The 27,194-nt window shown below is 56.8% G+C and overlaps 1 protein-coding gene across 2 annotated transcripts in view; it reads left to right on the top strand.

The window, feature by feature from the left end:
• The first annotated feature begins 3,704 nt into the window (after positions 1-3,704).
• Positions 3,705-27,194, top strand: part of CTPS2 (CTP synthase 2) — a 54,076-nt gene continuing 30,586 nt past the window's right edge. The window contains exons 1-12 of one of the 2 annotated variants that reach the window (XM_054166025.1): positions 3,705-3,903; positions 5,231-5,401; positions 6,133-6,233; positions 8,281-8,397; positions 9,960-10,043; positions 15,572-15,652; positions 16,811-16,962; positions 18,640-18,772; positions 21,980-22,068; positions 23,020-23,114; positions 25,662-25,724; positions 27,140-27,183. In XM_054166025.1, the coding sequence (XP_054022000.1) occupies positions 3,738-3,903; positions 5,231-5,401; positions 6,133-6,233; positions 8,281-8,397; positions 9,960-10,043; positions 15,572-15,652; positions 16,811-16,962; positions 18,640-18,772; positions 21,980-22,068; positions 23,020-23,114; positions 25,662-25,724; positions 27,140-27,183 (1,296 nt within the window). In that variant the 5' untranslated portion in view covers positions 3,705-3,737. The remainder of the gene's footprint in view (positions 3,904-5,230; positions 5,402-6,132; positions 6,234-8,280; positions 8,398-9,959; positions 10,044-15,571; positions 15,653-16,810; positions 16,963-18,639; positions 18,773-21,979; positions 22,069-23,019; positions 23,115-25,661; positions 25,725-27,139; positions 27,184-27,194) is intronic. The other variant, XM_054166024.1, reaches the window with a different exon arrangement.

The raw sequence follows: 27,194 nt of genomic DNA, 5'->3' as shown, positions 1-27,194 counted from the left end.
GGGCTCGCCGTAGCGCAGCGCTTTGGGGTGCAGAGCTCCGATAATCCCTGCTGGGGGGCAGCGATGGGGCGGGGGGAGCCCCTCGGAGGGGCTGGGGTGCTGCAGCCGAGGGCTCGCCGTAGCGCAGCGCTTTGGGGTGCAGAGCTCCGATAATCCCTGCTGGGGGGCAGCGATGGGGCGTGGGGAGCCCCTGAGCGGCGCTGGGATGCTGCAGCCGAGGGCTCGCCGTAGCGCAGCGCTTTGGGGTGCAGAGCTCCGATAATCCCTGCTGGGGGGCAGCGATGGGGCGGGGGGAGCCCCTCGGAGGGGCTGGGATGCTGCCGCCGAGGGCTCGCCGTAGCGCAGCGCGGTCGGGGTGCAGAGCTCCGGTAATCCCTGCTGGGGGGCAGCGATGGGGCGTGGGGAGCCCCTTGGTGCTGCAGCCGAGGGCTCGCCGTAGCGCAGCGCTTTCGGGGTGAAGAGCTCCGGTAATCCCTGCTGGGGGGCAGCGATGGGGCGTGGGGAGCCCCTGAGCGGGGCTGGGGTGCTGCAGCCGAGGGCTCGCCGTAGCGCAGCGCTTTGGGGTGCAGAGCTCCGATAATCCCTGCTGGGGGGCAGCGATGGGGCGGGGGGAGCCCCTCGGAGGGGCTGGGGTGCTGCAGCCGAGGGCTCGCCGTAGCGCAGCGCTTTGGGGTGCAGAGCTCCGATAATCCCTGCTGGGGGGCAGCGATGGGGCGTGGGGAGCCCCTGAGCGGCGCTGGGATGCTGCAGCCGAGGGCTCGCCGTAGCGCAGCGCTTTGGGGTGCAGAGCTCCGATAATCCCTGCTGGGGGGCAGCGATGGGGCGGGGGGAGCCCCTCGGAGGGGCTGGGATGCTGCCGCCGAGGGCTCGCCGTAGCGCAGCGCCGTCGGGGTGGAGAGCTCCGATAATCCCTGCTGGGGGGCAGTGAGCTGCTGTTGTTGATAAGACTAAAGGGAGTGATTGGTGGTGTGCTGTGCTTGTGCTGATTTCCAGCTCCCCTCGAAATGTTTACTGCCACTATTCTGATGGGTTTTTTTCCTCTCCTTCCCCTGGCTCCTATTTCTATTTCCCGTTTGCAAGTGGCTTTCCAAGCCTCCTGGAGTTGTTCGTTGCTGTTGCAGGCAAACATTGCCTTTTGCTGCTGGGCAGTGGCTGTTCCTGCTGGCTGAGTTTCGGTTCCTGTAAGCACAGTGAGAGGGTTAAGGAGTTTTGCAGTGGCACACATCAAAGATCTTTACCTGTTGAGTTCATTGCTCCCTCTCCTCCCTTTTTCTGGAGGTGGCTCTGAAAAATCACAGCACAGAAATGTTGAATGTTGGCAACTACCAATGCTGATTTACAAAGGAAGAGTCTGAAACAGAGGGAGTTGGCTCCACATCATAGAATCATAGAGCCACAGAATTGTTAGGGTTGGAAGGGACCTCAAGGAGCAGCCAGTCCCAACCCCCCTGCCACGGCCAGGGACACCTCACACTGCAGCAGGTTGCTCACAGCCACAGCCAGCCTGGCTGCAAACACCTCCAGGCAGGAGGCTTCCACCACCTCCTTGGGCAACCTCTGCCAGGCTCTCACCACCCTCCTGGGCAACAACTTCTTCCTCACATCCAATCTCAATCTCCCCACTTCTGATTTTGCTCCATCCCCCCCAGTCCTATCCCTCCCTGACCCCCTCAAAAGTCCCTCCCCAGCTTTCTTGTAGCCCCTGTGTGGCTGTGAGCAACCTGCTGCAGTGTGAGGTGTCCCTGGCCATGGCAGGGGGGTTGGAACTGGATGCTCCTTGAGGTCCCTTCCAACCCTGACAATTCTGTGATCCCAGCCTCCAAGCTGCCTGAGTGTAATGTGAATGCAGTTATGAAGAGACAGACACAACATCATCCTGGTTTGAGAGAGGATGGAGAAAAGGTGGCAAAATCCATGCCAGGTGAAGTAGGAGTCCAGCAGGGATAGTAGCAGCAGCAGTCAGGGCTAGCAGCAGACTACAGCAACCAGAATGCAGGTGAGGAGTTTTTAATGAGGATAGTCATCATCAGGAGGTTTCTCTGGGGGTGTCCTCATGTTTTTTAAGTAGTTCTGGATCATTCATACTTGCACACAGTGTCAGGCAGCACAGATGGACTGGAAGCTGTTTGAGTATCTCCCCTCCCATCTTACGATGTACCTGGTGTGGTGTTTGGATCTCTTAGTACAGAGCAGGTTCGTTCTGCCCTCCCCCCGGCTGGAGGCTGAGCCCAGAGAGTGGTGGTGAATGGTGCCACAGCCAGCTGGCAGCCAGGCACCAGTGGTGTGCCCCAGGGAGCAGTGCTGGGCCCCAGCCTGGTCAGTATCTTTACTGATGATCTGGAGGAGGGGATGGAGTCCAGCAGCAGTAAGTTTGCAGCTGACAGCAAGCTGGGGGCAGGAGTTGATCTGTTAGAGGGCAGGAGAGCTCTGCAGAGGGACCTTGCCAGGCTGGGCAGATGGGCAGAGGCCAAGGGCAGGAGATTGAACACATCCAAGTGCCAGGTGCTGCACATTGGCCACAGCAACCCCAGGCAGTGCTGCAGGCTGGGGTCAGAGTGGCTGAGAGCAGCCAGGCAGAGAGGGACCTGGGGGGACTGGGTGAGAGTAGGCTGAACAGGAGGCAGCAGTGTGCCCAGGGGGCCAAGAAGGCCAAGGGCATCCTGGCCTGCATCAGGAAGAGTGTGGCCAGCAGGAGCAGGGAAGTCCTTGTGCCCTGTGCTCAGCACTGCTGAGGCCACCCCTTGAGTCCTGTGTCCAGCTCTGGGCCCCTCAGGTTAGGAAAGATGTTGAGCTGCTGGAAGGTGTCCAGAGAAGGGCAACAAAGCTGGGGAGGGGTCTGGAGCACAGCCCTGGGAGGAGAGGCTGAGGGAGCTGGGGTTGCTTAGCCTGCAGAAGAGGAGGCTCAGGGGAGACCTTCTTGCTCTCTGCAACTCCCTGAAGGGAAGCTGTAGCCAGGTGGGGGTTGGTCTCCTCTCCCAGGCACCCAGCCCCAGAACAAGAGGACACAGTCTCAAGCTGTGCCAGGGGAGGTTTAGGCTGGAGGTGAGGAGAAAGTTCTTCCCAGCAAGAGAGATTGGCCATTGGGATGTGCTGCCCAGGGAGGTGGTGGAGTCCCCATCCCTGGAGGTGTTCAAGAGGGGATTGGATGTGGCACTTGCAGCCATGGTTTAGTTAGTCCTGAGGTGTTGGGTGACAGCTTGGCCTTGATGATCTCTGAGGTCTTTTTCAACCTTATTGATTCTGTGATTCTATGACTGCTCCCAAAGGCCTGCAGAGACAGGCCCAGGGGCAAGGGTTTGAAAGGAGAGCAGAGCAGATGGAGATTGGCTGTGAGGAACAAGTTCTGCCCCAGGAGGCTGCTGCCACACTGCCACAGGTTGCCCAGGGAGGGAGCTGAGGCTCCATGGCTGGAGCTGTTGAAGGTGAGGCTGGAGAAGGCTGTGAGCAACCTGCTCTGGTGGAGGATGTCCCTGCTGGGTGCAGGGGATTGGGCTGGATGAGCTTTGGAGCTCCCTTCCAAGGGGTGTCTGTTTTCCCCCTGCCTGCAGAGTGGCTTTAGGTGCTTGCTTTATGCTCCCTGGTTCCAGAGCAGTCATTTTTGGTGTCTGTTTCCCGGGGGTCGTTTCCGGTCGGATCCCGCCGGGGGCTGCGCTTTCCCCTGCCCTGACTTTGCATCCCCCAGATGTCTGCCTCTCTCCTTTGCAGCTGGAGGCCTGGCTGCCCCTGCTGGTCTTCCAATGAAGTACATTCTGGTGACTGGTGGAGTCATCTCGGGCATTGGCAAAGGCATCATTGCCAGCAGCATTGGCACCATCCTGAAGTCCTGCGGCCTGCGTGTGACTGCCATCAAAATCGATCCGTACATCAACATTGATGCTGGCACCTTCTCCCCATATGAGCATGGTATGGAGGGCACTGCTCTTCCCTCTGCCCCCAGCACTCTGCCTGCTTGCTTGCTTGCTTGCTTTCAAAGGGCCACTGCTGTGGTAGCTATCGGTTGCTTTTTCACCTCTCTGGGGTGCGTGTTTCTTCCCCCGCTGTGTGTTCTCAGTGGGAATTGCCTGCTTGGAGTAAAGAGAGGAGAAGCCTAGTTGTTGGAAGTTGCTTTGCTGAGTAGGTTCTTCCTCTCTGTAACATGCCAGTGTGTCCTTCCATGAAACAGGCACCACAGGATCAGAGAGTGCCAGGGGCTGGAAGGGAGCTCCAGAGAGCAGCCAGCCCCAGCCCCCTGCCAGAGCAGGAGCCCCCAGGGCAGCTCCCACAGCAACACATCCAGCTGGCTTTGCAATGCCTCCACACAAGGAGACTCCACAGCCTCTCTGGCCAGCCTGCTCCAGCCCTCTGCCACCCTCCCAGCCAAAAAGCTTTCCCTCCTCTTCCCCTGCCACCTCCTCTGCTCCAGCTGCCACCCAGTGCCCCTTGGGCTGGCCTTGCACAGCCCTCAGCAGAGCCTGGCTGCCTCCTCCCCACACTGCCCTGCACATCTTCAGCCCCAGCACTGAGGGCAGCCCTCAGGCTCCTCTGCTCCCAGCTCCAAGCCCCAGCTGCCTCAGCCTGGCCTCACAGGGACATCTTCCACTGCCTGCAGCAGCTTGGGGGCTCTGCCATCGACTCTCTCCAGCCCTTCCCTCAGCTCCTTCTTGAGCTGAGGGGCCCAGACCTGGACACAAGATTCCATCTGTGGCCTCCCCAGGGCAGAGCAGAGGGGCAGGAGAACCTCTCTGACCTCCTGCCCACAGCCCTTCTAATGCAGCCCAGGATGCCCTTGGCCTTCTTGGCCACCAGGGCACCTTGCTGGCTCAGAAGCATCCTCCTGCCCACCTGCACCCCCAGGTCCCTTTCCCCTGTGCTGCTCTCCAACAGCTCAGTCTCCAACCCATCCTGCTCCATGGGGTTGTTCTTCCCCAGCTGCAAGGACTCTACCCTTGGCCTTGTTGGATTTCATTCCATTTCCCCCCACCCAGCTCTGCAGCCTGTCCAGGTCTGACTGGAGGGCAGTGAACTCATGATGGAATTTGGGCTGGAGAATTGATGCCCAAGTGAGGACTCCTCCACTGCCACACAGCATGGCAATGCAGCTGGGGTGCAGCCTCTGCTTCCTGGCTGTGCTGTTGTGATAAGCCATTTTAAAGAGCACTCCTTCAGTTTTAGCTGACCTCATGGTCTTCCTTCTGTGCCTGGGATCCAGTTCTGATGGCTTCTGTTGTGCCTTTTCACCTTCTTCTTGCAGGTGAAGTGTTTGTACTGAACGATGGTGGAGAAGTGGATTTAGACCTGGGAAACTATGAGAGGTTTTTGGACATCAACCTCTATAAGGACAACAACATCACCACTGGCAAGATCTATCAGCATGTCATTAACAAGGAGAGGCATGGGGATTACCTGGGCAAAACAGTGCAAGGTGATGTTTTTGCTTCTGGGGGATACAGTTCCCTTCAGGCTCCAGAAAAGAGGGATCTGTTAGAGCAAGCTGTGCCTTGCTGCATCACCTTGCTCCTTTCTCCTTCCCAAGAGGTCTGGGCACATTCCTGCACTGCTGGGGCTTCTGGCTTCCTGGAAAGGAGGAGCAGAAAACAGAGTTGCCTTCTGACTTGTGCTCATTTCCCACCCCCCCTTTGTATGCACATCATGGAGTACCAGCTTGCAAGGGGCCTCAAGGATCATCTCCTCCAACCTTTGCAATCCCAGCCTGCCTCCCAGGTCTCTGGCCTGGGCTATGCCAGAGGAGACTGAGACCCCAAGGCTGGGACAGGAGCACCCAAGGGACTGGGAGGCTTTCCTGCTGCTGGAATGATGGCACCAAAACCTCCAGCCCAGTTCCCCCAGATCTGCTCTCCTCTCCCAGAGCAGATCCAGGCAGTGCTGTTTGGAGACCCACAGAGAATCACACACACAGACATTCAGGTTGGAGAAGACCCTCAGGATCACCAAGCCCAAGCACTAACTCTACTCTGCAAGGGTCACCCCTGAACCATATCCCCAAGCACCACATCCAAACCACCTTGAAACACAGGCAGGCTTGGTGAAGAGCACAGAGCAGCCACAGAGGCAGAGGGCCATGGGGGCAAGGAGTGGGTCCCCTCTCTAGCTGGGCCTAAAGATCTGCTTGGTGCCTTGGGTTTTGTCTTGCAGTTGTTCCACACATCACTGATGCAGTTCAGGAGTGGGTCATGACTCAGGCAAAGGTTCCAGTGGATGATGACAGAGAGGAGCCACAGATCTGTGTGATTGAGGCAAGTATGAAACCTTGTAGGATGTCTGTCCCCAGTGAGCACCCAGAGCTGGTCTGCTTTGCCTCTGCTGCTGGCTGGGAGAAGGTCAGCCTGGAGTTCAACGGTGAGCAGCAAGGCCAAGACATGTTGTGTGTCCTTTGGTTTGTTCTGAGACTGCCAGGTGTGATCTTACCCTTATGGCTTCTCTTGCCTTGGCTAAATCCCTTCTAAAACACTGCAGGAATTTTGCTGCTTAAGAGTTTATTAACTTGTAGTAACAAAGCAGGCAGCTTCTGTAATGTGAGGTACCTGTTCCAGGGTACAGGCCTTTGTCTGACACTTTATGCTATTAATAGTACTGAGAAACCTTCTGTGCTGCCTGGGATCTCCTAAGGTCATCAGGAGAGGCTGGAGCATTCCAGCCTTCCACATAGCTTCACAGGATCACAGAGTGTGAGGGGCTGGAAGGCAGCTCCAGAGAGCAGCCAGGCCAAGCCCCCTGCCAGAGCAGGAGCCCCCAGGGCAGCTCCCACAGCAGCACATCCAGCTGGCTTTGCAATGCCTCCACACAAGGAGACTCCACAGCCTCTCTGGCCAGCCTGCTCCAGCCCTCTGCCACCCTCCCAGCCAAAAAGCTTTCCCTCCTCTTCCCCTGGCACCTCCTCTGCTCCAGCTGCCACCCAGTGCCCCTTGGGCTGGCCTTGCACAGCCCTCAGCAGAGCCTGGCTGCCTCCTCCCCACACTGCCCTGCACATCTTCAGCCCCAGCACTGAGGGCAGCCCTCAGGCTCCTCTGCTCCAAGCTCCAAGCCCCAGCTGCCTCAGCCTGGCCTCAGCAGGGCCATGGCAAGACCCTGGAGGAGTAGGATGGAATGTGTGTGTCACATCCAAACACAATTGTCACAAGTGCTGGGTGAACACAAACAGGCAGTGCAGGCAAAGTCCACTGGGTGGCAGAGAAAGATCATGCTGGAATAGTTCCCCCCTAAGACCTGAGTGCTAAAGTGTTTGTTCTGGGTTTAGTCTACTACAGCTCTCCTGTCTTTGAAGGACACCTCTGTCTTTATAGGGCCACTTCTGCCATGGACTTAGTCTTGGGTGTTGGTTTGGCATCCAAAGCAGTGTGGCCAGAGCTGGAGAGAGAGGATCCTGCCCCTCTGCTCTGCTCTGGGGAGACCTCAGCTGCAGGGCTGGGGCCAGCTCTGGAGCCCTCAGCACAGGAAGGATATCGACCTGATGGAGAGGCTCCAGAGGAGGCCATGAAGATGATCAGGGATTGGAGAACCTCTGCTGTGAGGCCAGGCTGAGGGAGCTGGGGCTGACCAGCCTGCAGAAGAGAAGGCTCCAGGCAGACCTTAGAGCTGCATTTCAGTGTCTACAGGGGACCTGCAGGCAGGCTGGGGAGGGACTGTTCAGGAGGGGCTGTGGGGATAGGACCAGAGGCCATGGATTGGAACTGGAGCAGGGCAGAGTGAGGTTGGACATCAGGAGGAAGCTCTGCACAGGGAGGCACTGAACAGTCTGCTTAGGGAGGTGCTTGAGGCTCCATCCCTGGAGCCATTCAAGCTCAGCCTGGCTGTGTCCCTGGGCAGCCTGCTCTGGCTGGAGCTGTCCCTGCTGCCTGCAAGGGGGTCAGACAGGATGCCCTTGGAGGTTCTCTTCCATCCCTGGAGCCATTCAGGCTCAGCCTGGATATGTCCCTGGGCAGCCTGCTCTGGCTGGAGCTGTCCCTGCTGCCTACAGGGGGGTCAGACAGGATGCCCTTGGAGGCTCCCTTCCAACCCAATGCAGTCTTTCCTTGTTTCCCCCAGGCCTCTTTCAGTATCAACCTGAGCCAAAACAAATCCCCAATGCAATTTCTTTCTGTTTATAAGGGCTGGGAATAAATGTTTGCCATCCTCTATGATGGGATCTGTTATCTCCTGTTGTCCACAGGACTTCCACTGATGCTGGAGGGCTGTCAGAACAGTGTCTGTGTCTTGTTGGTGACAGCTGTTGTGTCATCACAGCCACCCTGCACACCTTCTGGCTTTGCTTTCTGCCTCTCTGACCTTTCTTTTGCTTTCCAGCTGGGAGGAACCATTGGGGACATTGAAGGGATGCCATTTGTTGAAGCTTTCAGGCAGTTCCAGTTCAAAGCTAAAAGAGAGAACTTCTGCAACATCCATGTCAGTCTAGTGCCACAGGTGAGCTACTGAAATGAACAACACAGGTTTTGCACTGTGGTAGGCTTTGCTTCCTGATCTCATTAACCCTTTCATGCCAGGGGACATCAGAGAGAGAGAGATGAAACCTCAGGTCCTTGGGGTTAAGGCCTTGGTAGTTATTGAATGGAGTGGAGTGGAGTGGAGTGGAGTGGAGTGGAGTGGAGTGGAATGGAATGGAATAGAATAGAATGGAATGGAATAGAATGGAATAGAATGGAGTGGAGTGGAATGGAATGGAGTGGAATGGAATGGAGTGGAATAGAATGGAATAGAATGGAATGGAATAGAATGGAATAGAATGGAATGGAATGGAATAGAATGGAATAGAATGGAATGGAGTGGAATGGAATGGAATGGAGTGGAGTGGAATGGAGTGGGATGGAGTGGAATAGAATTGAATTGAATTGAATTGCATTAACCAGGTTGGATAAGAACTTTGAGAGCATCCAGTCCAACCTATCACCCAGCACCATCTGATCAACTAAACCATGGCACCAAGTGCCTCAGCCAGGCTCTTCCTAAACACCTCCAGGGATGGGGACTCCACCACCTCCCTGGGCAGCACATTCCCATGGCCAATCTCTCTTGCTGGGAAGAACTTCTTCCTAACATCCAGCCTAAACCTCCCCTGGCACAGCTTGAGACTGTGTCCTCTTGTTCTGGGGCTGGGTGCCTGGCAGAAGAGACCAACCCCCACCTGGCTACAACCTCCCCTCAGGGAGTTGCAGAGAGCAAGAAGGTCTCCCCTGAGCCTCCTCTTCTGCAGGCTAAGCAACCCCAGCTCCCTCAGCCTCTCCTCCCAGGGCTGTGCTCCAGACCCCTCCCCAGCTTTGTTGCCCTTCTCTGGACACCTTCCAGCAGCTCAACATCTTTCCTAACCTGAGGGGCCCAGAACTGGACACAGGACTCAAGGGGTGGCCTGAGCAGTGCTGAGCACAGGGCACAAGGACTTCCCTGCTCCTGCTGGCCACACTCTTCCTGCTGCAGGCCAGGACGCCCTTGGCCTTCTTGGCCCCCTGGGCACACTGCTGGCTCCTGTTCAGCCTGCTCTCACCCAGTCCCCCCAGGTCCCTCTCTGCCTGGCTGCTCTCAGCCACTCTGACCCCAGCCTGTAGCACTGCCTGGGGTTGTTACTGATGTGAGAATCTGTTTTAATGCCCTAAGTTACCCCAAACCCACCCTTAAAGGCCTTGATAATTACATAACTGAGTGAGAATCCATTTCAATGCCCTAAGTTACCAAAAAAAGCAGGGAGGTGGTAGAAGCCTCCTGCCTGGAGGTGTTTGCAGCCAGGCTGGCTGTGGCTGTGAGCAACCTGCTGCAGTGTGAGGTGTCCCTGGCCATGGCAGGGGGGTTGGGGCTGGCTGCTCCTTGAGGTCCCTTCCCGCCCTGACAAGTCTGTGATTCTATTTCTGCTCCTGGCATATTGAGGCTCCTCTTGCCTTTGTTTACTTCCTGCAGTCAGGTTTCTCCTTTGGGCTGTGATTAGTGTGTGAGTGGGTGCTAGCTGCTGTTCAAGCTTTGCAATGATCTCTTTCCAGCCTAATGCCACTGGTGAGCAGAAGACGAAGCCCACGCAGAACAGCGTCCGAGCACTGAGGGGGCTGGGCCTGTCTCCAGATTTGGTGAGTCAACAAGTGCAGGTTTTTAATCTGGGAGTCATCTAGCAGAGTCCTTGCAGGCCCCTGTGTCCAAGGAAGGAGCCTTCAGTCCCCCATCAGGGGTGAGGGCTTCAGGAGAAGTGCAGAAGGTGAGCTGCACTGCTTGCCCAAAGCAGGAAAGCAAATGGCTCCAAGCCACTCAACCTTAACTTAGTTCAGCTGACTCCCTGCAGCATCCTGGGCCTGCAGCTGTCTTCTTCTGAAGGGATCTTCACACTGAAGTCATTCTGCAGTGCAGAATGCAGAGAGTGTGAAGTCTCAGTCTGCTTTGTGGGAAGAGCTGAAGTGCCTCTGCCATTCTCTCACAAGTGGCTTTGTGTGACATGATGAAGCAGCAGCAGCAGCAGCCCTGCCTTTGAAGCAGAGCCTTTCAGAGTGCTCCTCTCTGGAGATGCAACCCCTCTGGGTGAGTCTTCTCCAGGAAAGGCTCCTCACTTTCTTTCATACAGCAGTTTAGGGTGGAGGAGACCTCCTGGAGGTCATTCCAATGCTCCTGCAGTGGGCAGGGACATCTTCAACTAGGTCAGGTTGCTCAGAGCCCCATGCAGCCTGACCTTGAATGTTTCCAGGGCTGGGGCTTCAGCCCCTTCTCTGGGCAGGCTGTTCCCAGAGTTCCCTCACCCTCACTGTAAAGAATGTCCTCCTTGTATCTGCTCTGAATTTACCCTCTTTTTAGTTGAAAATCATTGCCCCTTGTTCCTGTTGCAGCAAGGGCTGTAGAAAGTCTGTCCTCACCTTTATTGTAGACCTCCTTTAGGTATTGCAAGGCCACAACAAGGGCTCCCTGGAGCCTTCTCCAGGCTAGGCAGCTCCAGTTCTGTCAGCCTCTCTTCACAGGAGAGGTGTTCCATCCCTCTGGTCATTTTTGTGGCCTCTTGCTGCACTCAGAATCACAGAAACATTCAGGTTGGAGCAGACCCTCAGGATCACCAAGTCCAGCCCAGAGCCCTACTCTGCAAGGGTCACCCCTAAACCAGAGCCCCAAGGACCACATCTGAGCCCCTCAGTCCAGGAGGGATGTTGAGCTGCTGGAAGGTGTCCAGAGAAGGGCAATAAAGCTGGGGAGGGGTCTGGAGCACAGCCCTGGGAGGAGAGGCTGAGGGAGCTGGGGTTGCTTAGCCTGCAGAAGAGGAGGCTCAGGGGAGACCTTCTTGCTCTCTGCAACTCCCTGAAGGGAGGTTGTAGCCAGGTGGGGGTTGGTCTCTTCTGCCAGGCAGCCAGCCCCAGAAGAAGAGGACACAGTCTCAAGCTGTGCCAGGGGAGGTTTAGGCTGGAGGTGAGGAGAAAGTTCTTCCCAGCAAGAGAGATTGGCCATGGGATGTGCTGCCCAGGGAGGTGGTGGAGTCCCCATCCCTGGAGGTGTTTAGGAAGAGCCTGGCTGAGGCACTTGGTGCCATGGTTGAGTTGATCAGATGGTGCTGGGTGATAGGTTGGACTTGGTGATCTCAAAGGTCTTTTCCAACCTGGTTTATTCTATTCTGTTCAAACCACCTTGAAACACAGCCAGGCTTGGGGACTCCACCACCTCCCTGGGCAGCACATTCCAGTGCCTGACCACTCTTGCTGGGAAAAAGGTTTCCTACTGCCCAGTCTAACCCTCCCCAGTCACAGCTTGAGGCCATTCCCTCTTGTTCTGGCACTAATCACCTGTGGGAAGAGACCAGCACCAACCTCTCCACAACCTCCTTGCAGGTAGCTGCAGACAGCCAGGAGGTCTCTCTCCCCTCAGCCTCCTCTGTTTCACACTGACCATCCCCAGCTCCTTCAGTCTCTCTCCATCAGATTTATTCCCCAGGCCCTCCACAGCTTCCTTGCCCTGCTCTGCCCTGGCTCCAGCACCTCCACATCTCTCCTGTGCTGAGGTGCCCAAAACTGGGCACAGCTCTCAAGGGCTCACCCCCCCCACCCCACTCCCACATGTTTGTATCTTTCTTGTGCTGAGGACTCTAGGGCTGGATCAAATACTCCCAGTGGGGTCTCCCTGGGGCAGGGCAGAGGGGCACAACCACCTCCCTCCAGCTGCTGGCCACACTTGTGGTGCAGGCCAGGATATCATAGCTTTCTGGGCTGTGAGTGCATGCTGCTGGCTCATGGCCAGCTTCTCATCTATCAGTACTGCCAGGTTGTTCTCTGCAGGGCTGCCCTCAACCCCTTCTTGCAGCACAGACTATAGTGAACCTAGGGCCAGCAAGTTTCACCTCATGCCAGCTGGCAAAGGATGACAAATGCTCAGCTTCTTCCATCCTTTCTCCCCAGTGATCCAGTAATGAGCAGGGGCTTCTTCCCTGGCTGCAGTATTTGCCTCCCTGGCACTTTTCATTGGGAGCAGAGGGGAGGCTAAGCAGATTGCAGCTTGATGGGCATTGATGTTAACACCTGACTGATACCAATCTGCTTGCTCAAGTGTTGACAGCAGTAAAGCCAAGGCAGCACAGCTTCAGATGCCACTGCAGACACAGTTCAGACTTAGGCTCATGCCCTAGAATCACAGAGTGGCTCAGGCTGGAAGGGAGCTCAGAGCTCAGCTCCCCCAAGCTCCCCACCATGCCCAGGGACACCTCTCAGCTCCACTCAGCTGCTCAAGGCCTCAGCCAGCCTGGCCTTCAGCACCCCCAGGCAGGAGGCAGCCACAGCCTCCCTGGGCAGCCTGTGCCACACTCTCACCACCCTCACCCTCACCAACTTCTTCCTCAGCTCCACTCTGCCCCTGCTCTGCCTCAGCTCCAAACCATTCCCCCTGGGCCTGGCTCCAGCCCCCCTCAGCCAAAGTCTCTCTGCAGCCTTCCTGCAGGATGCCTTCAGCTCCTGGCAGGCAGCTCTGAGCTGCCCCTGGAGCCTTCTCTTCTGCAGGCTGCACAGCCCCAGCTCCCTCAACCTGTGCTCACAGCAGAGCTGCTCCAGCCCTGGGAGCATCTTGGTGGCCTCCTCTGGCCTCCCTCCAGCGGCTCTGTGTCCTTCTCCTGCTGGGGACCCCAGAGCTGGAGGCAGGATTGGAGGTGAGGTCTGAGCAGAGCAGAGCCCAGGGGCAGAATCCCCTCTGCTGCCCTGCTGCCCACACTCCTCTTGCACAGGATTTCACCCTCTAGCAAAGGTGGCAAATGGGATGAAAGGAGAAGGAGAGAGCTGCTGCTTGGCTCTCATTTTGGTTGTGGTAAGAAGAGGACAATGATTATCTTGTGATTATCTTCTTGTCATGGCTGGCCACAGAGTTCATGCCCCAGCTGGGTGCTCAGGGCTTGCCCTAACCCATGCACTGCGTTCCAGAACAGGACTCCCAGCCTTGCTTGCACCACTGCCACCATCCTCCCCTGCTGCCCACACTCCTCTGGCTGCAGCTTGGCACACAGCTGCCTGCTGGGCTGCAGGAGGGCACTGCTGGCTCCTGGGGAGCTGCTCAGCACCCAGCACCCCCAAGGCTCTTCCTTCAGGGCTGCTCTCAACCCACTCTGCACCCAGCCTGGATTTGTGCCTGGGACTGGCCTGACCCAGAGGCAGGACCTGCACTGTGACTTACCCCCAAAGATGTTTTCTGTCCCTAAAAGCACTATCTTTATCAATAGGCTATGTGAAGGCTGTGTTCAAGTCAGTGTGACCTGCTAACTGTAATCAGCTCAGGGAGGGGAAGAGCTTTATTGATGCAGTGCTGCTCTCTGGTCCAAGCTTGAGCTCCTACATTTCAGAAGCCCTCTTGAGGTGCTGATTGCATATGGAAAGTTGGGTGTGATTTTTGAGGTGCCTTCAAGGTAATTGGCAGTGTCTGACTCCCCTCAGCCCCAAATGGGTTTTGAAGAGCTCATTGAATGTGTGTGTGTGATAAAAGACAAAGCAGACCAACCCAGGCACTTCCTCACCTCCTCATTTCCTGCCTGGGGCACTGCAGGGGCTGCCAGGAGTGCAGCACCTTGCTGGGGTTTCTTTTCCCCCCAACTGCTGCTGTTGGCTGCTAAAGCCCAGAGGTTTTACACTCTGAGCACAGCCTCTTGGCAGTGTCAGAAAGCTGCTTGGGCACTGATTCAAGCAATCTTGAAGTGTTTGCTTTCTTGGGCAGGGTCCCAAGGCCTCAGCAGCACGTGGGGAAGTTCCTAGAAGAGCAGGTGGGAGGTTTCCTTCATAGGCTGTGCTAGCAGGCTGCCTGATCTAAGCTTGCCTAGACCTGCTCTTGATCCCTGCTGCCTGCTCCCAGGCTTCCCTGGGCTGGCCTAGCTGGCTATGGGCAGGAACCCTTCTGTTCTCCATGGGCTGTTCTGGGCCCTGGATGGACACTCTGCATCTGCAGACTGAGTGGGCAGCACTTGGGACACTGATTCTGCCCAGTCCCCATCCCTGGAGGTGTTCAAGAGGGGCTTGGATGTGGCACTTGGAGCCATGGGTTAGTTAGCCATGAGGTGCTGGGTGACAGCTTGGACTTGATGATCTCTGAGGTCTTTCCCAACCTGATTGGTTCTATGATTCTATGGAGGTGGCACTGCTGCCTTGTCCAGCTGAGCTGTTCCTCACCTCCTTTCTGCTGGTTTTTGGGGGGCATCTCCCATCACTGTCACTCCAGATCTGTGTTCTCCTGCTGACTCTGATGGTTTCCATTGCTGTGACTGCCTTCATCTTACATTTGTCTCAGAGAGGTGGATGAGAGATGTCAAAGTGCACTTCCTCCTGTGCTCCTGCCAGCAAGCCTTAGGAACAGGCTGATAGCCCAGAGTAGACTGAGAGAATGCTTTAGGTTGGAAGAGACCTCAAAGATCATCCAGTTCCAACCCCCTGCCATGGGCAGGGACACCTCCCACCAGCCCAGGCTGCTCAAGGCCTCATCCAGCCTGGCCTTCAACACCCCCAGGCAGGAGGCAGCCACAGCCTCCCTGGGCAACCTGTGCCAGAGTCTCCCCAGCCTCACTGGGAAGAATTTTTTCCTCCTCTCCAGTCTCAGTCTGCCCTCCTCAAGCTTCAATCCATTCCCTCTCATCCTGTCACTCCCAGCCCTTGGCTAAAATCCTTCCCAAGTTCTCCTGGAGCCCCTTCAGGTACTGGGAGGCTGCTCTGAGGTCTCCCTGCAGCCTTCTCTTCTCCAGGCTCAACAGCCCCAACTCTCTCAGCCTGTCCCCACAGGGGAGGTTCTGCAGCCCTCTGATCACCTTGGTGGCCTCCTCTGGAGCCTCTCCAGCAGCTCCAGGTCCCTCTTGTGCTGGGGGCCCCAGAGCTGGAGGCAGTGCTGCAGGTGGGGGCTGAGCAGAGCAGAGCAGAGGGGCAGAATCCCCTCCCTGTGCTGCTGCTCTCCCTGCTCTGGCTGCAGCTCAGCACACAGCTGCCTGCTGGGCTGCCAGGGACCACTGCTGGCTCCTGGGGAGTTTGGCACCACCTGACACCCCCAAGGCCTTCTCCTCCAGGCTGCTCTCAGCCACTCCTTACCTAGCCTGGCTCTGTGCTTGGGATTGCCCCACCGAGGAGCCTCTGTTGCTTTGCCCAGTAACTCTTTCCTGTTTCTCTACCTGTCCTAACAGATTGTCTGCAGAAGTGCAAAGCCTATAGAAATGGCAGTGAAGGAGAAGATTTCCATGTTCTGCCATGTGGAGCCTGAGCAGGTCAGCACTGCACTGTTCTCTTTGTCATTGCTTGCATTGGTGGGAAAGGACACAAACATCCCTGAGCTTTGCTGTCTCCAGGTTCAGGCTCTGTCCTTCATGTGTGATTGGTTCCACAGCTTTTGACTTGCTGTCAGAGGCTGTGACACTGCACAGATGCTGGCTGTTCATCTGCTCAGTGTTATGTCCCATGGCCATGTACATGTCATGCAAAAAGTGGATGAAGGGAAGGTGATTTGAGTGCATGGTTAGTGACTGTACACAGCTGGGAAAACTCCTCTCCTGCCCCTCTCTGCTCTGCACTGCTGAGGCCACAGCTGGGAAGGGGATCTGGGGCTGCTGGTGGGCAGGAGGATGCCCCTGAGCCAGCAAGGTGCCCTGCTGGCCAAGAAGGCCAAGGGCAGCCTGGGCTGCATTAGAAGGGCTGTGGGCAGGAGGTCAGAGAGGTTCTGCTGCCCCTCTGCTCTGCCCTGGGGAGGCCACAGCTGGAATCTTGGGTCCAGTTCTGGGCCCTTCAGGTCAAGAAGGAGCTCAGGGAACTGCTTGGGAGAGAGTTGATGGCAGAGCCCCCAAGCTGCTGCAGGCAGTGGAAGATGTCCCTGTGAGGCCAGGCTGAGGCAGCTGGGGCTTGGAGCTGGGAGCAGAGGAGCCTGAGGGCTGCCCTCAGTGCTGGGGCTGAAGATGTGCAGGGCAGTGTGGGGAGGAGGCAGCCAGGCTCTGCTGAGGGCTGTGCAAGGCCAGCCCAAGGGGCACTGGGTGGCAGCTGGAGCAGAGGAGGTGGCAGGGGAAGAGGAGGGAAAGCTTTTTGGCTGTGAGGGTGGCAGAGGGCTGGAGCAGGCTGGCCAGAGAGGCTGTGGAGTCTCCTTGTGTGGAGGCATTGCAAAGCCAGCTGGATGTGTTGCTGTGGGAGCTGCCCTGGGGGCTGCTGCTCTGGCAGGGGGCTGGGGCTGGCTGCTCTCTGGAGCTCCCTCCCAGTCCCTGGCACTGCTTTGATGGAGCCTCCAAGTGGGCTGTGCTGCCCTGTTCATTGGAGTGGGAAGTGGTTTAAATTGAGAGTGTGTGTAGGCTGCAAAATGCACTTCCTGTGCAAGGGGCAAGCTGGATCCTTCCTGTTGGAGTTGGCAGTTCAGTCTTTTGTGCTTGGCTGTTTGCTGGCAGGTGATATTCATCCATGATGTGTCTTCCACATACCGGGTGCCCATCCTGCTGGAGGAGCAGGGCATCATGAAGTACTTCAAGGAGAGGCTGAATTTACCTATTGCTGACCAGCCAAGTGATCTGCTGCTGAGATGGAAGAAGATGGCAGACAGGTAGCCAGACTCCTCCTGCTTGTTCTGGAGGAGGTTCCACCTCAAAGCTTTCAGCTGCTTGTGAAGTCACCAGGGTCACCTGGGCTCGGCAGCAGGCTCTGGGTTTAAAGGCCTCGTGGGTTTGAGATGTTTGGAAGGTGTTTGATGGAATTAACCAAAAGAAAGCAAGCAGTGTTAAAGGGTTTCAGAGAATCACAGAATCAATAAGGTTGGAAAAGACCTCAGAGGTCATCAAGTCCAACCTGTTACCCAACACCTCATGACTAACCAAACCATGGCTTCAAGTGCCACGTCCAATCCCCTCTTGAACACCTCCAGGGATGGGGACTCCACCACCTCCCTGGGCAGCACATTCCAATGGCCAATCTCTCTTGCTGGGAAGAACTTTCTCCTCACCTTCAGCCTCAACTTCCCCTGGCACAGCTTGAGACTGTGTCCTCTTGTTCTGGGAGAAGAGCCCAACCCCCACCTGGCTACAACCTCCCTTCAGGGAGTTGCAGAGAGCAAGAAGGTCTCCCCTGAGCCTCCTCTTCTGCAGGCTAAGCAACCCCAGCTCCCTCAGCCTCTCCTCCCAGGGCTGTGCTCCAGACCCCTCCCCAGCTTTGTTGCCCTTCTCTGGACACCTTCCAGCAGCTCAACATCTTTCCTAACCTGAGGGGCCCAGAGCTGGACACAGGACTCAAGGAGTGGCCTCAGCAGTTCTGAGCACAGGGCACAAGGACTTCCCTGCTCCTGCTGGCCACACTCTTCCTGCTGCAGGCCAGGATGCCCTTGGCCTTCTTGGCCCCCTGGGCACACTGCTGGCTCCTGTTCAGCCTACTCTCACCCAGTCCCCCCAGGTCCCTCTCTGCCTGGCTGCTCTCAGCCACTCTGACCCCAGCCTGCAGCACTGCCTGGGGTTGCTGTGGCCAATGTGCAGAACCTGGCACTTGGATGTGTTCAATCTCCTGCCCTTGGCCTCTGCCCATCTGCCCAGCCTGGCAAGGTCCCTCTGCAGAGCTCTCCTGCCCTCTAACAGATCAACTCCTGCCCCCAGCTTGGTGCCATCTGCAAACTTACTGCTGATGGACTCCATCCCCTCCTCCAGATCATCAATCAAGATATTGACCAGGCTGGGGCCCAGCACTGATCCCTGGGGCACACCACTGGTGCCTGGCTGCCAGCTGGCTGTGGCACCATTCACCACCACTCTCTGGGCTCAGCCTCCAGCCAGTTCCTCACCCAGCTCAGAGAGCTGCTGCCCAAGCCAGGGGCTGACAGCTTGGCCAGGAGTTTGCTGTGGGGGATGGTGTCCAAGACCTTGCTGCAGTGCAGGCAGACTCCATCCACAGCCTGCCCCACAGCCACCAGGCAGTCACCTGGGCATAGAATGAGATCAGGTTGGTCAGGCAGGATCTGTCCTTCCTAAACCCATGCTGGCTGGGCCTGAGCCCTTGGCCATCCTGTAAGTGCTGTGTGATTGCCCCCAAGATGATCTGCTCCATAACCTTGCCTGGCACTGAGGTCAGGCTGGCAGGCCTGGGAGTTTGCAGGTTCCTCCTTCTGGCCCTTGTTGTGGGTGGGCAGCACATTGGCCAGCTTCCAGTCCTCAGGGACCCCTCTGGTGAGCCAGGCCTGGTGGTAAATGCTGTTTGTTGCATTTGGTGTCCTAACCAACCCCCTCCTTGTTCCTGCCAGGTACGAGAGGCTGCTGAAGGTGTGCTCCATAGCTCTGGTGGGCAAGTACACAAAGCTCAGTGACTGCTATGCCTCTGTTTTCAAGGCTCTGGAACACTCTGCCCTGGCAATTAACCACAAGCTGGATTTAATGGTGAGGAGGTTTGTGGGCTTTGCCCTCAGGCATGCTTTCTGTCCTCCTTTGCTGCTTCCCATCGTGGCAGGCAGTCGGAATCCCTGCCCAAAGCAGACAGTGAGCTGTGTGTTGAACACAGGCTGGCCAAGCAGCTCAGGGCTGGGCAAGGAGTGCTGGCAGATGGATTGGAAGGGGAACTGGTCTGACAGGAGCACTCCCATGAGCTGATAAGACTGAGGGATGGGATGGGGACAGGGATGGGGATGGAGATGGGGTTGGGGATAGGGAGGGGATGGGATGGAGTTGGGGATGGGGATGGAGATAGGAATGGGATGGGGTTGGGGATGGTGATGAGGATGGAATGGGGTTGGGGATGGGATGGGGATGGAGATGGGGATGGGATGGGGATGGAGATAGGGATGGGATGGGGATGGGGATAGGGATGGGATGGAGATATAGGGATGGAGATGGGGATGGGAATGGTGATGGGGATAGGGATGGGATGGAGATAGGGTTGAGATGGGGATGGGATGGAGATAGGGATGGAGATGGGGATGGGGATAGGGATGGGATGGGGAAGGGGATATGGATGGGATGGAGATGGGGATGGGATGGGGATGGAGATAGGGATGGGATGGGGATAAAGATAGGATGGGGATGGAGATGGGGATGGGATGGAGATAGGGACAGGATGGGGATGGGGATGGGATGGGATGGAGATAGGGATGGGATGGGGATAAAGATAGGATGGGGATGGAGATGGGGATGGGATGGAGATAGGGACAGGATGGGGATGGGGATGGGATGGGATAGAGATAGGGACAGGATGGGGATGGGGATGGGATGGGATGGAGATAGGGTTGGGATGGGGATGGAGATGGGGATGGGATGGAGATAGGGTTGGGATGGGGATGGAGATGGGGATGGGATGGAGATAAGGATGGAGATGGGGATGGGGATAGGGATGGGATGGAGACAGGGATGGGATGGGGATGGGATGGGGAAGGGGATAGGGATGGGATGGGGATGGGATGGAGGTGGGGATGGTATGGAGATAGGGATGGGATGGGGATGGGATGGAGGTGGGGATGGGATGGAGATAGGGATAGGATGGGGATGGAGGTGGGGATGGGGTGGAGGTAGGGATAGGATGGGGATGGAGGTGGGGATGGGATGGAGGTAGGGATAGGATGGGGATGGAGAAGGGGATGGGATGGAGGTAGGGATAGGATGGGGATGGAGATGGGGATGGGATTGGTGATGGGGATGGGATGGGATGGGATGCCACGCCACGCAATGCCATGCTATGCCATCCAGAGGGACCTGGACAGGCAGGGGAAGGGAGGCAAGACCAACTGGATGAGATTGAACAAGGCCAAGTACCAGGTCCTATACTTAGGTCACAAGAACCTCACTACAGGCTTAGGGAAGAGTGACTTGAAAGCTGCCAGGTGGACCTAGGGGTGCTGGCAGCCAGCTGAACGTGAGCTGGCAGTGTGCCCAGTGGCCAGGGCGGCCACCAGCATCCTGGCCTGGATCAGCAATGGTGTGGCCAGCAGGAGGAAGGCAGCAATTGAGCCCCTGTGCTCAGCACTGGTGAGGCTGAACCCTGAATTCTGGGTTCAGTTTCGGGCTCCTCACCCCAGGAAGGACACTGAGGGGCTGCAGTGCATCCAAAACAAAGCAGGGGAAGGGTCTGGAGCACAAATCCTCTGAGGTGCAGCTGAGGGAGCTGGGGTTGTTTAGGCTGAGGGGAGACCTCATTGCTCTCCACAGCTCCCTGGGAGGAGGCTGGAGTGAGGCTGGGGTTGGGCTCTTCTCCCTAATAACCAGCAGCAGGACAAGACTGAAGAGGCCTCTGGTTGCTCCAGGGGAGGTTCAGTCTGGACTTTAGGAGAAGTGTCTTCAGTGAAAGGGTTGTCAAACAGTGGTGCAGGCTGCCCAGGGAAGTGGTGGAGTCATCATCCCAGGAGGCATTTGCAGGGTGTGTAGATGTGGTGCTCAGGGACAGGGTTCAGTGGGGGACTTGGTGGTGTTAGCTTAATGATGATCTTAAAGATCCTTCCCAGGCTAAGTGATTGCAGGGTCAGAAGAGGGCAAATGTTGCAGCAGTCTCCAAAAGGGAGAAGCAGGAGGAGGTTGTGGCAGGTGGGCAGCCTCACCTCACTGCCTGGGAAGAGGGAATGGAGCAAAGACTTCAAGAAGCTGTTTCTCTGTGCATGAAAAGCAAGAGAGGGAACAGCCACAGTGAAGACTTTCAGATTCTGCCTGCAAATGGCCCTGAGCAACCTGCTCTTGATTTAACCTACTTGGAGCAGGGACTTGGGCTAGAGGCCTCCCAAGGCCCTTCCTGAGTTCTGTGATTCTAAGCAGGGTTTTCTGGTGGCAGCTGCCTGCAACTGTGCTGTGAGCAAAGAAGTGCAAGCTGCCAAGCCTGCAGCTCCTGAGGTCAGGGAGGCTTTGCCATTCATCAGCCTGGGAATGCATTCTGCTGCTGCAATTTTCCCAGCCAAGGGCTTCTGCTCTGCTTCCCTGCCTGTGCCAACCTCCTTCACAGCAGTTTTGTCCAGAGGCTCTCCAGAGAATCACAGAATGGGTTGGGTTGGAAGGGAGCTCCAGAGGGCATCCAGTCCAACCCCCTGCCCCCAGCAGGGACATCCTCCACCAGAGCAGCTTGCTCACAGCCTTCTCCAGCCTCACCTTCAACAGCTCCAGCCATGGAGCCTCAGCTCCCTCCCTGGGCAACCTGTGGCAGTGTGGCAGCAGCCTCCTGGGGCAGAACTTGTTCCTCACAGCCAATCTCCATCTGCTCTGCTCTCCTTTCAAACCCTTGCCCCTGCTGCTGTCCCTGCAGGCCTTTGGGCACAGTCCCTCTGCAGCCTTCTTGGAGCCCCTTCAGGTCCTGGCAGGCTGCTGTGAGGTCTGCCTGGAGCCTTCTCTTCTGCAGGCTGCACACCCCCAGCTCCCTCAGCCTGTGCTCACAGCAGAGGTTCTCCATCCCCTGATCATCTTCATGTCCTTCCTCTGGAGCCCCTCCATCAGGTCCATGTCCTTCCTGTGCTGAGGGCTCCAGAGCTGGGTCTCAGTGAAGCTGTTAGAGGCACATTGGGAAATGGAGTTGAAATTCCTCTCCTAGTTTGTCTCAATGCTGTTGCAAAGTTGAATCTGTGGTGTGTGCTGCATTTTGCTTGGGAGAAAAGCTGACTGCCTGTTTTCCTTCATTAGTACATAGATTCAACAGAGCTTGAACCCTCTACAGAAGCAGAGAACTCAGTGAAGTACCACCAGGCATGGCACAAACTGTGCAAAGCAGAGTAAGTGGCACTGTGTGGTTGTGGTATCTCAGGTGCAGGCCCTGGTGTTTCTTTAATGGGATGAGAAATGCTGTGGTGAGGAATTTGTCAGCACATCCAAGCTTCCCTTACTTCAGTGCAGGGCTCAGTGGTGCCAGGCTTCAGACACAGGGCATTAGGGCATCATCCTCAATCACAGAATTATAGAATCAATGAGGTTGGAAGAGACCTCAGAGATCATCAAGTCCAACCTGTCAACCAACACCTCAGGACTACTAGACCATGGCACCAAGTGCCACATCCAATCCCCTCTTGAACACCTCCAGGGATGGGGACTCCACCACCTCCCTGGGCAGCACATCCCAATGGCCAACAACTCTCTCTGGGAAGAACTTTCTCCTCACCTCCAGCCTGACCCTCCCCTGGCACAGCTTGAGACTGTGTCCTCTTGTTCTAACCCTGCTCTGCCTCAGCTCCAAACCATTCCCCCTTGGCCTGGCTCCAGCCCCCCTCAGCCAAAGTCTCTCTGCAGCCTTCCTGCAGGATGCCTTCAGCTCCTGGCAGGCAGCTCTGAGCTGCCCCTGGAGCCTTCTCTTCTGCAGCCCCAGCTCCCTCAGCCTGTGCTCACAGCAGAGCTGCTCCAGCCCTGGGAGCACCTTTGTGGCTCCAGGGCAGAGCAGGGGCAGAGTGGAGCTGAGGCAGAAGTTGTTGAGGGTGAGGCTGGTGAGAGTGTGGCACAGGCTGCCCAGGGAGGCTGTGGCTGCCTCCTGCCTGGGGGTGCTGAAGGCCAGGCTGGCTGAGGCCTTGAGCAGCTGAGTGTAGCTGAGAGGTGTCCCTGGGCATGGTGGGGAGCTTGGGGGAGCTGAGCTCTGAGCTCCCTTCCCCCTTGAGCCACTCTGTGATTCAATTGGTGTGGACTTCCTTTGCTGTCTTGATCTTACATGTTGGTTGCTTTGTGTCTGGTTGTTACAGTGGCATTCTGGTCCCAGGAGGGTTTGGAATCAGAGGAACAGAAGGGAAGCTCCAAGCCATCTCCTGGGCAAGAAAAAAGAAAAAACCTTTCCTTGGTAAGATCATCACAGTCAGAAACCCCTGGGGTTGGGAGGGCTCTGCCAGCCAAGTGATTTGAGGTGCCCAAAAAAGCCAGACAACAAAACAGGGACTGAGAAGGGATCTCACCTTGGGGAAGTATATAGTCATAGAGTCATAGAATCAACAAGATTGGAAGGGAACTCAGAGGTCATCAAGTCCAACCTGTCACCCAACACCTCATGGCTACTAAACCATGGCTCCAAATGCCACATCCAATCCCCTCTTGAGTACCTCCAGGGATGGGGACTCCACCACCTCCCTGGGCAGCACATGCCAATGGCAAATCTCTCTCTCTGTGAAGAACTTTCTCCTCACCTCCAGCCTAAATCTCCCCTGGCAAACTTGAGACTGTGTCCTCTTGTTCTGGTGCTGGCTGCCAGGCAGAAGAGACCAACCCCCACCTGGCTCCAACCTCCCTTCAGGGAGTTGCAGAGAGCAAGAAGGTCTCCCCTGAGCCTCCTCTTCTGCAGGCTAAGCAACCCCAGCTCCCTCAGCCTCTCCTCCCAGGGCTGTGCTCCAGACCCCTCCCCAGCTTTGTTGCCCTTCTCTGGACACCTTCCAGCAGCTCAACATCTTTCCTAACCTGAGGGGCCCAGAACTGGACACAGGACTCCAGGGGTGGCCTCAGCAGTGCTGAGCACAGGGCACAAGGACTTCCCTGCTCCTGCTGGCCACACTCTTCCTGCTGCAGGCCAGGATGCCATTGCCTTCTTGGCCCCCTGAGCACACTGCAGGCTCATGTTCAGCCTACTCTCACCCAGCACCCCCAGGTCCCTCTCTGCCTGGCTGCTCTCAGCCACTCTGACCCCAGCCTGCAGCACTGCCTGGGGTTGCTGTGGCCAATGTGCAGCACCTGGCACTTGGATGTGTTCAATCTCCTGCCCTTGGCCTCTGCCCATCTGCCCAGCCTGGCAAGGTCCCTCTGCAGAGCTCTCCTGCCCTCTAACAGATCAACTCCTGCCCCCAGCTTGCTGTCAGCTGCAAACTTACTGCTGATGGACTCCATCCCCTCCTCCAGATCATCAATCAAGATATTGACCAGGCTGGGGCCCAGCACTGATCCCTGGGGCACACCACTGGTGCCTGGCTGCCAGCTGGCTGTGGCACCATTCACCACCACTCTCTGGGCTCAGCCTCCAGCCAGTTCCTAACCCAGCTCAGAGAGCTGCTGCCCAAGCCAGGGGCTGACAGCTTGGCCAGGAGTTTGCTGTGGGGGATGGTGTCAAAGGCCTTGCTGAAGTGCAGGCAGACTCCATCCACAGCCTGCCCCACAGCCACCAGGCAGTCACCTGGGCATAGAAGGAGATCAGGTTGGTGAGGCAGGCCCTGCCCTTGCTGAATCCATGCCTGCTGGACCTGAGCCCTTGGCCCTCCTGCAGATGTGCAGTGATTGCCCCTGCTGGGCTGAATGTTTGCCTTGTCAGTAGTGCCCAGGCTCAGAGTCAGGCACCACCTCTGCTGCTTAATGAAGGAGGCAAAAGACCTTCCCTTCTCCAAGGGATTGCTCTGCTGTGTGGGGAGTGTTTGCTTCTCCCTCTAATTAAGTCCACACCAGAGCAGGGATGAATAGGTGTGAAAAGCCCTGTGCCATAATTTTTTGTTGCTTTCCAGGTATAGTTTTGTTGTGGGCAAGTCCAAAGCTGCCCTCTGGCCTGCAAGCCAAGTGCTGTTTGTGTGAGGGCCTCTGAAGCTTTGCTTCCCTGCTTCATCTTCCTTCACAGCTTCCCAAGTGACTGCTTTGAGCAGCTGCCAGAGCAGAATTTACACCTGGGTGTACCCAGGGCTTGGCTTCTGTTTGCCTTTGCAGTCATTGTTGTTAAACTAGATGGGAGGGAGGGGGGAGGAAATAGTCATTTTTGACAGGTAATTGTGCCACTGCCCTTTACACTGTGCCAGCTTTGGAGAGTGAGTTCAGCACTCAGCAGCCCTTTTGTGCTTGAGGGCTTTGGTGAGCCTGGGCAACAAGGCTGGGGAGGGGTCTGGAGCACAGCCCTGGGAGGAGAGGCTGAGGGAGCTGGGGTTGCTTAGCCTGCAGAAGAGGAGGCTCAGGGGAGACCTTCTTGCTCTCTGCAACTCCCTGAAGGGAGGTTGGAGCCAGGTGGGGGTTGGTCTCTTCTGCCAGGCACCCAGCCCCAGAACAAGAGGACACAGTCTCAAGCTGTGCCAGGGGAGGTTGAGGCTGGAGGTGGGGAGAAAGTTCTTCCCAGCAAGAGAGATTGGCCCTTGGGATGTGCTGCCCAGGGAGGTGATGGAGTCTCCATCCCTGGAGGTGTTCAAGAGGGGACTGGATGTGGCACTTGGTGCCATGGTCTAGTAGTCATGGGGCCTGTGGTGACAGGTTGGCCTTGATGATCTCTGAGGTCTCCTCCAGCCTTGGTGATTCTGTGACACAGGGTTGCCAGCATTTCACAGGGTCACGCAGCCAAGCTTCAGGCAGAGCAGCAAAGACTTGGGTCAGTCCTGCTCTTGGTCCTGTGAAATTCTGGGAGGTTTGGTTTGATTTGGTTTGTTTTCTCCCCTAGGAGTTTGCCTGGGAATGCAGTTAGCTGTGGTGGAATTTGCCAGGAACTGCTTGAACTGGCCAGGTGAGGCCCAGTGTGTGCCAGTGTGAGTGTGGCTGCTGCAGGAGAGCTTCTGCATGTCAGGTGTGTGTCTCTTGCAAGAACTGCTCTCTGGAACTCCTGATCATTGGATTCTTAGCTGAAAGTGATGATGTGGCAGGAGCCAAGCACCCTGGCTGCCTCTCTGTACAAGGGGGATGCCATCCAGAGGGACCTGGGAAGGCTGCAGAGGAGAATCTCATCAGGTTCAGTAAGGCAAAGTGCAAGGTCCTGCAGCTGGGTCTGGGCAGCCCTTGATGTCCCCAGGTTGGGGGATGAGGAGACTGAGAGCAGCCCTACAGAGAACAGCCTGGGGGTGCTGGTGGGGGAGAAGCTGGGCAGGAGGCAGCAAGGGGCACTGGCAGCACAGAAGGCCAAGGGCAGCCTGGGCTGCATCCAAAGCAGCGTGGCCAGAGTTGGAGAGAGAGGATCCTGCCCCTCTGCTCTGCTCTGGGGAGACCTCAGCTGCAGGGCTGGGGCCAGCTCTGGAGCCCTCAGCACAGGAAGGACATGGACCTGATGGAGAGGCTCCAGAGGAGGAACACAAAGATGATTAGAGGGCTGAAGAACCTCTGCAGTGAGGTCAGGCTGAGGGAGCTGGGGCTGTGCAGCCTGCAGAAGAGAAGGCTGCAGGCAGACCTCACAGCAGCCTGCCAGGAGCTGAAGGGGCTCCAAGAAGGCTGCAGAGGGACTGTGCCCAAAGGCCTGCAGGGACAGCAGCAGGGGCAAGGGTTTGAAAGGAGAGCAGAGCAGATGGAGATTGGCTGTGAGGAACAAGTTCTGCCCCAGGAGGCTGCTGCCACACTGCCACAGGTTGCCCAGGGAGGGAGCTGAGGCTCCATGGCTGGAGCTGTTGAAGGTGAGGCTGGAGAAGGCTGTGAGCAAGCTGCTCTGGTGGAGGATGTCCCTGCTGGGTGCAGGGGGTTGGACTGGATGCCCTTTGGAGCTCCTTTCCAACCCAACCCATTGCATGGTTCTGTGATGCAGATGTCTTAAAACCTCCTTCTTGATCCAACAAGTGCAGGAGCTGTGTGCTTGCAGCCCTCCTCCATAGGCTCCCTTTGGAGTCTGCATGTGGTGAGGAGCAGAGGAAAGTGAGAAGTGTTTGTCTCACCTGCTTCCACCAGCTGCACCATGGCAGGTGCAGGAGTGCTCTGGAGACATTTAGCTGCAGCAGTGAAGCTCTGCCACTAAGCTGAGGAGAAAAAGCTTTGGGAGGTGGGAAAGGGGATGTGTGTGCCTGAGGTGCTGCAGTGTGCTGTTGTCCACCCAGGCAGTTGCAGCTGAAATGCAAACAAGCCCTGAAATGGCACAGGGCTGCTGGGAGGAGCTTGTGGCTGGTGCAGAGCAGAGGGGTGGCCCTGGGAATCTATTGGTTTTGTTTGCAACTTCTGTTTCAGATGCAAACTCCACAGAATTTGACCCAGACACAAAGAACCCTGTGGTAAGTCCTGA

Source organism: Dryobates pubescens, chromosome 12 (genome assembly GCF_014839835.1).
Source record: "Dryobates pubescens isolate bDryPub1 chromosome 12, bDryPub1.pri, whole genome shotgun sequence".
In the NCBI taxonomy this organism is placed as follows: domain Eukaryota; kingdom Metazoa; phylum Chordata; class Aves; order Piciformes; family Picidae; genus Dryobates; species Dryobates pubescens.
This window is presented reverse-complemented; position numbering and strand designations above follow the sequence as displayed.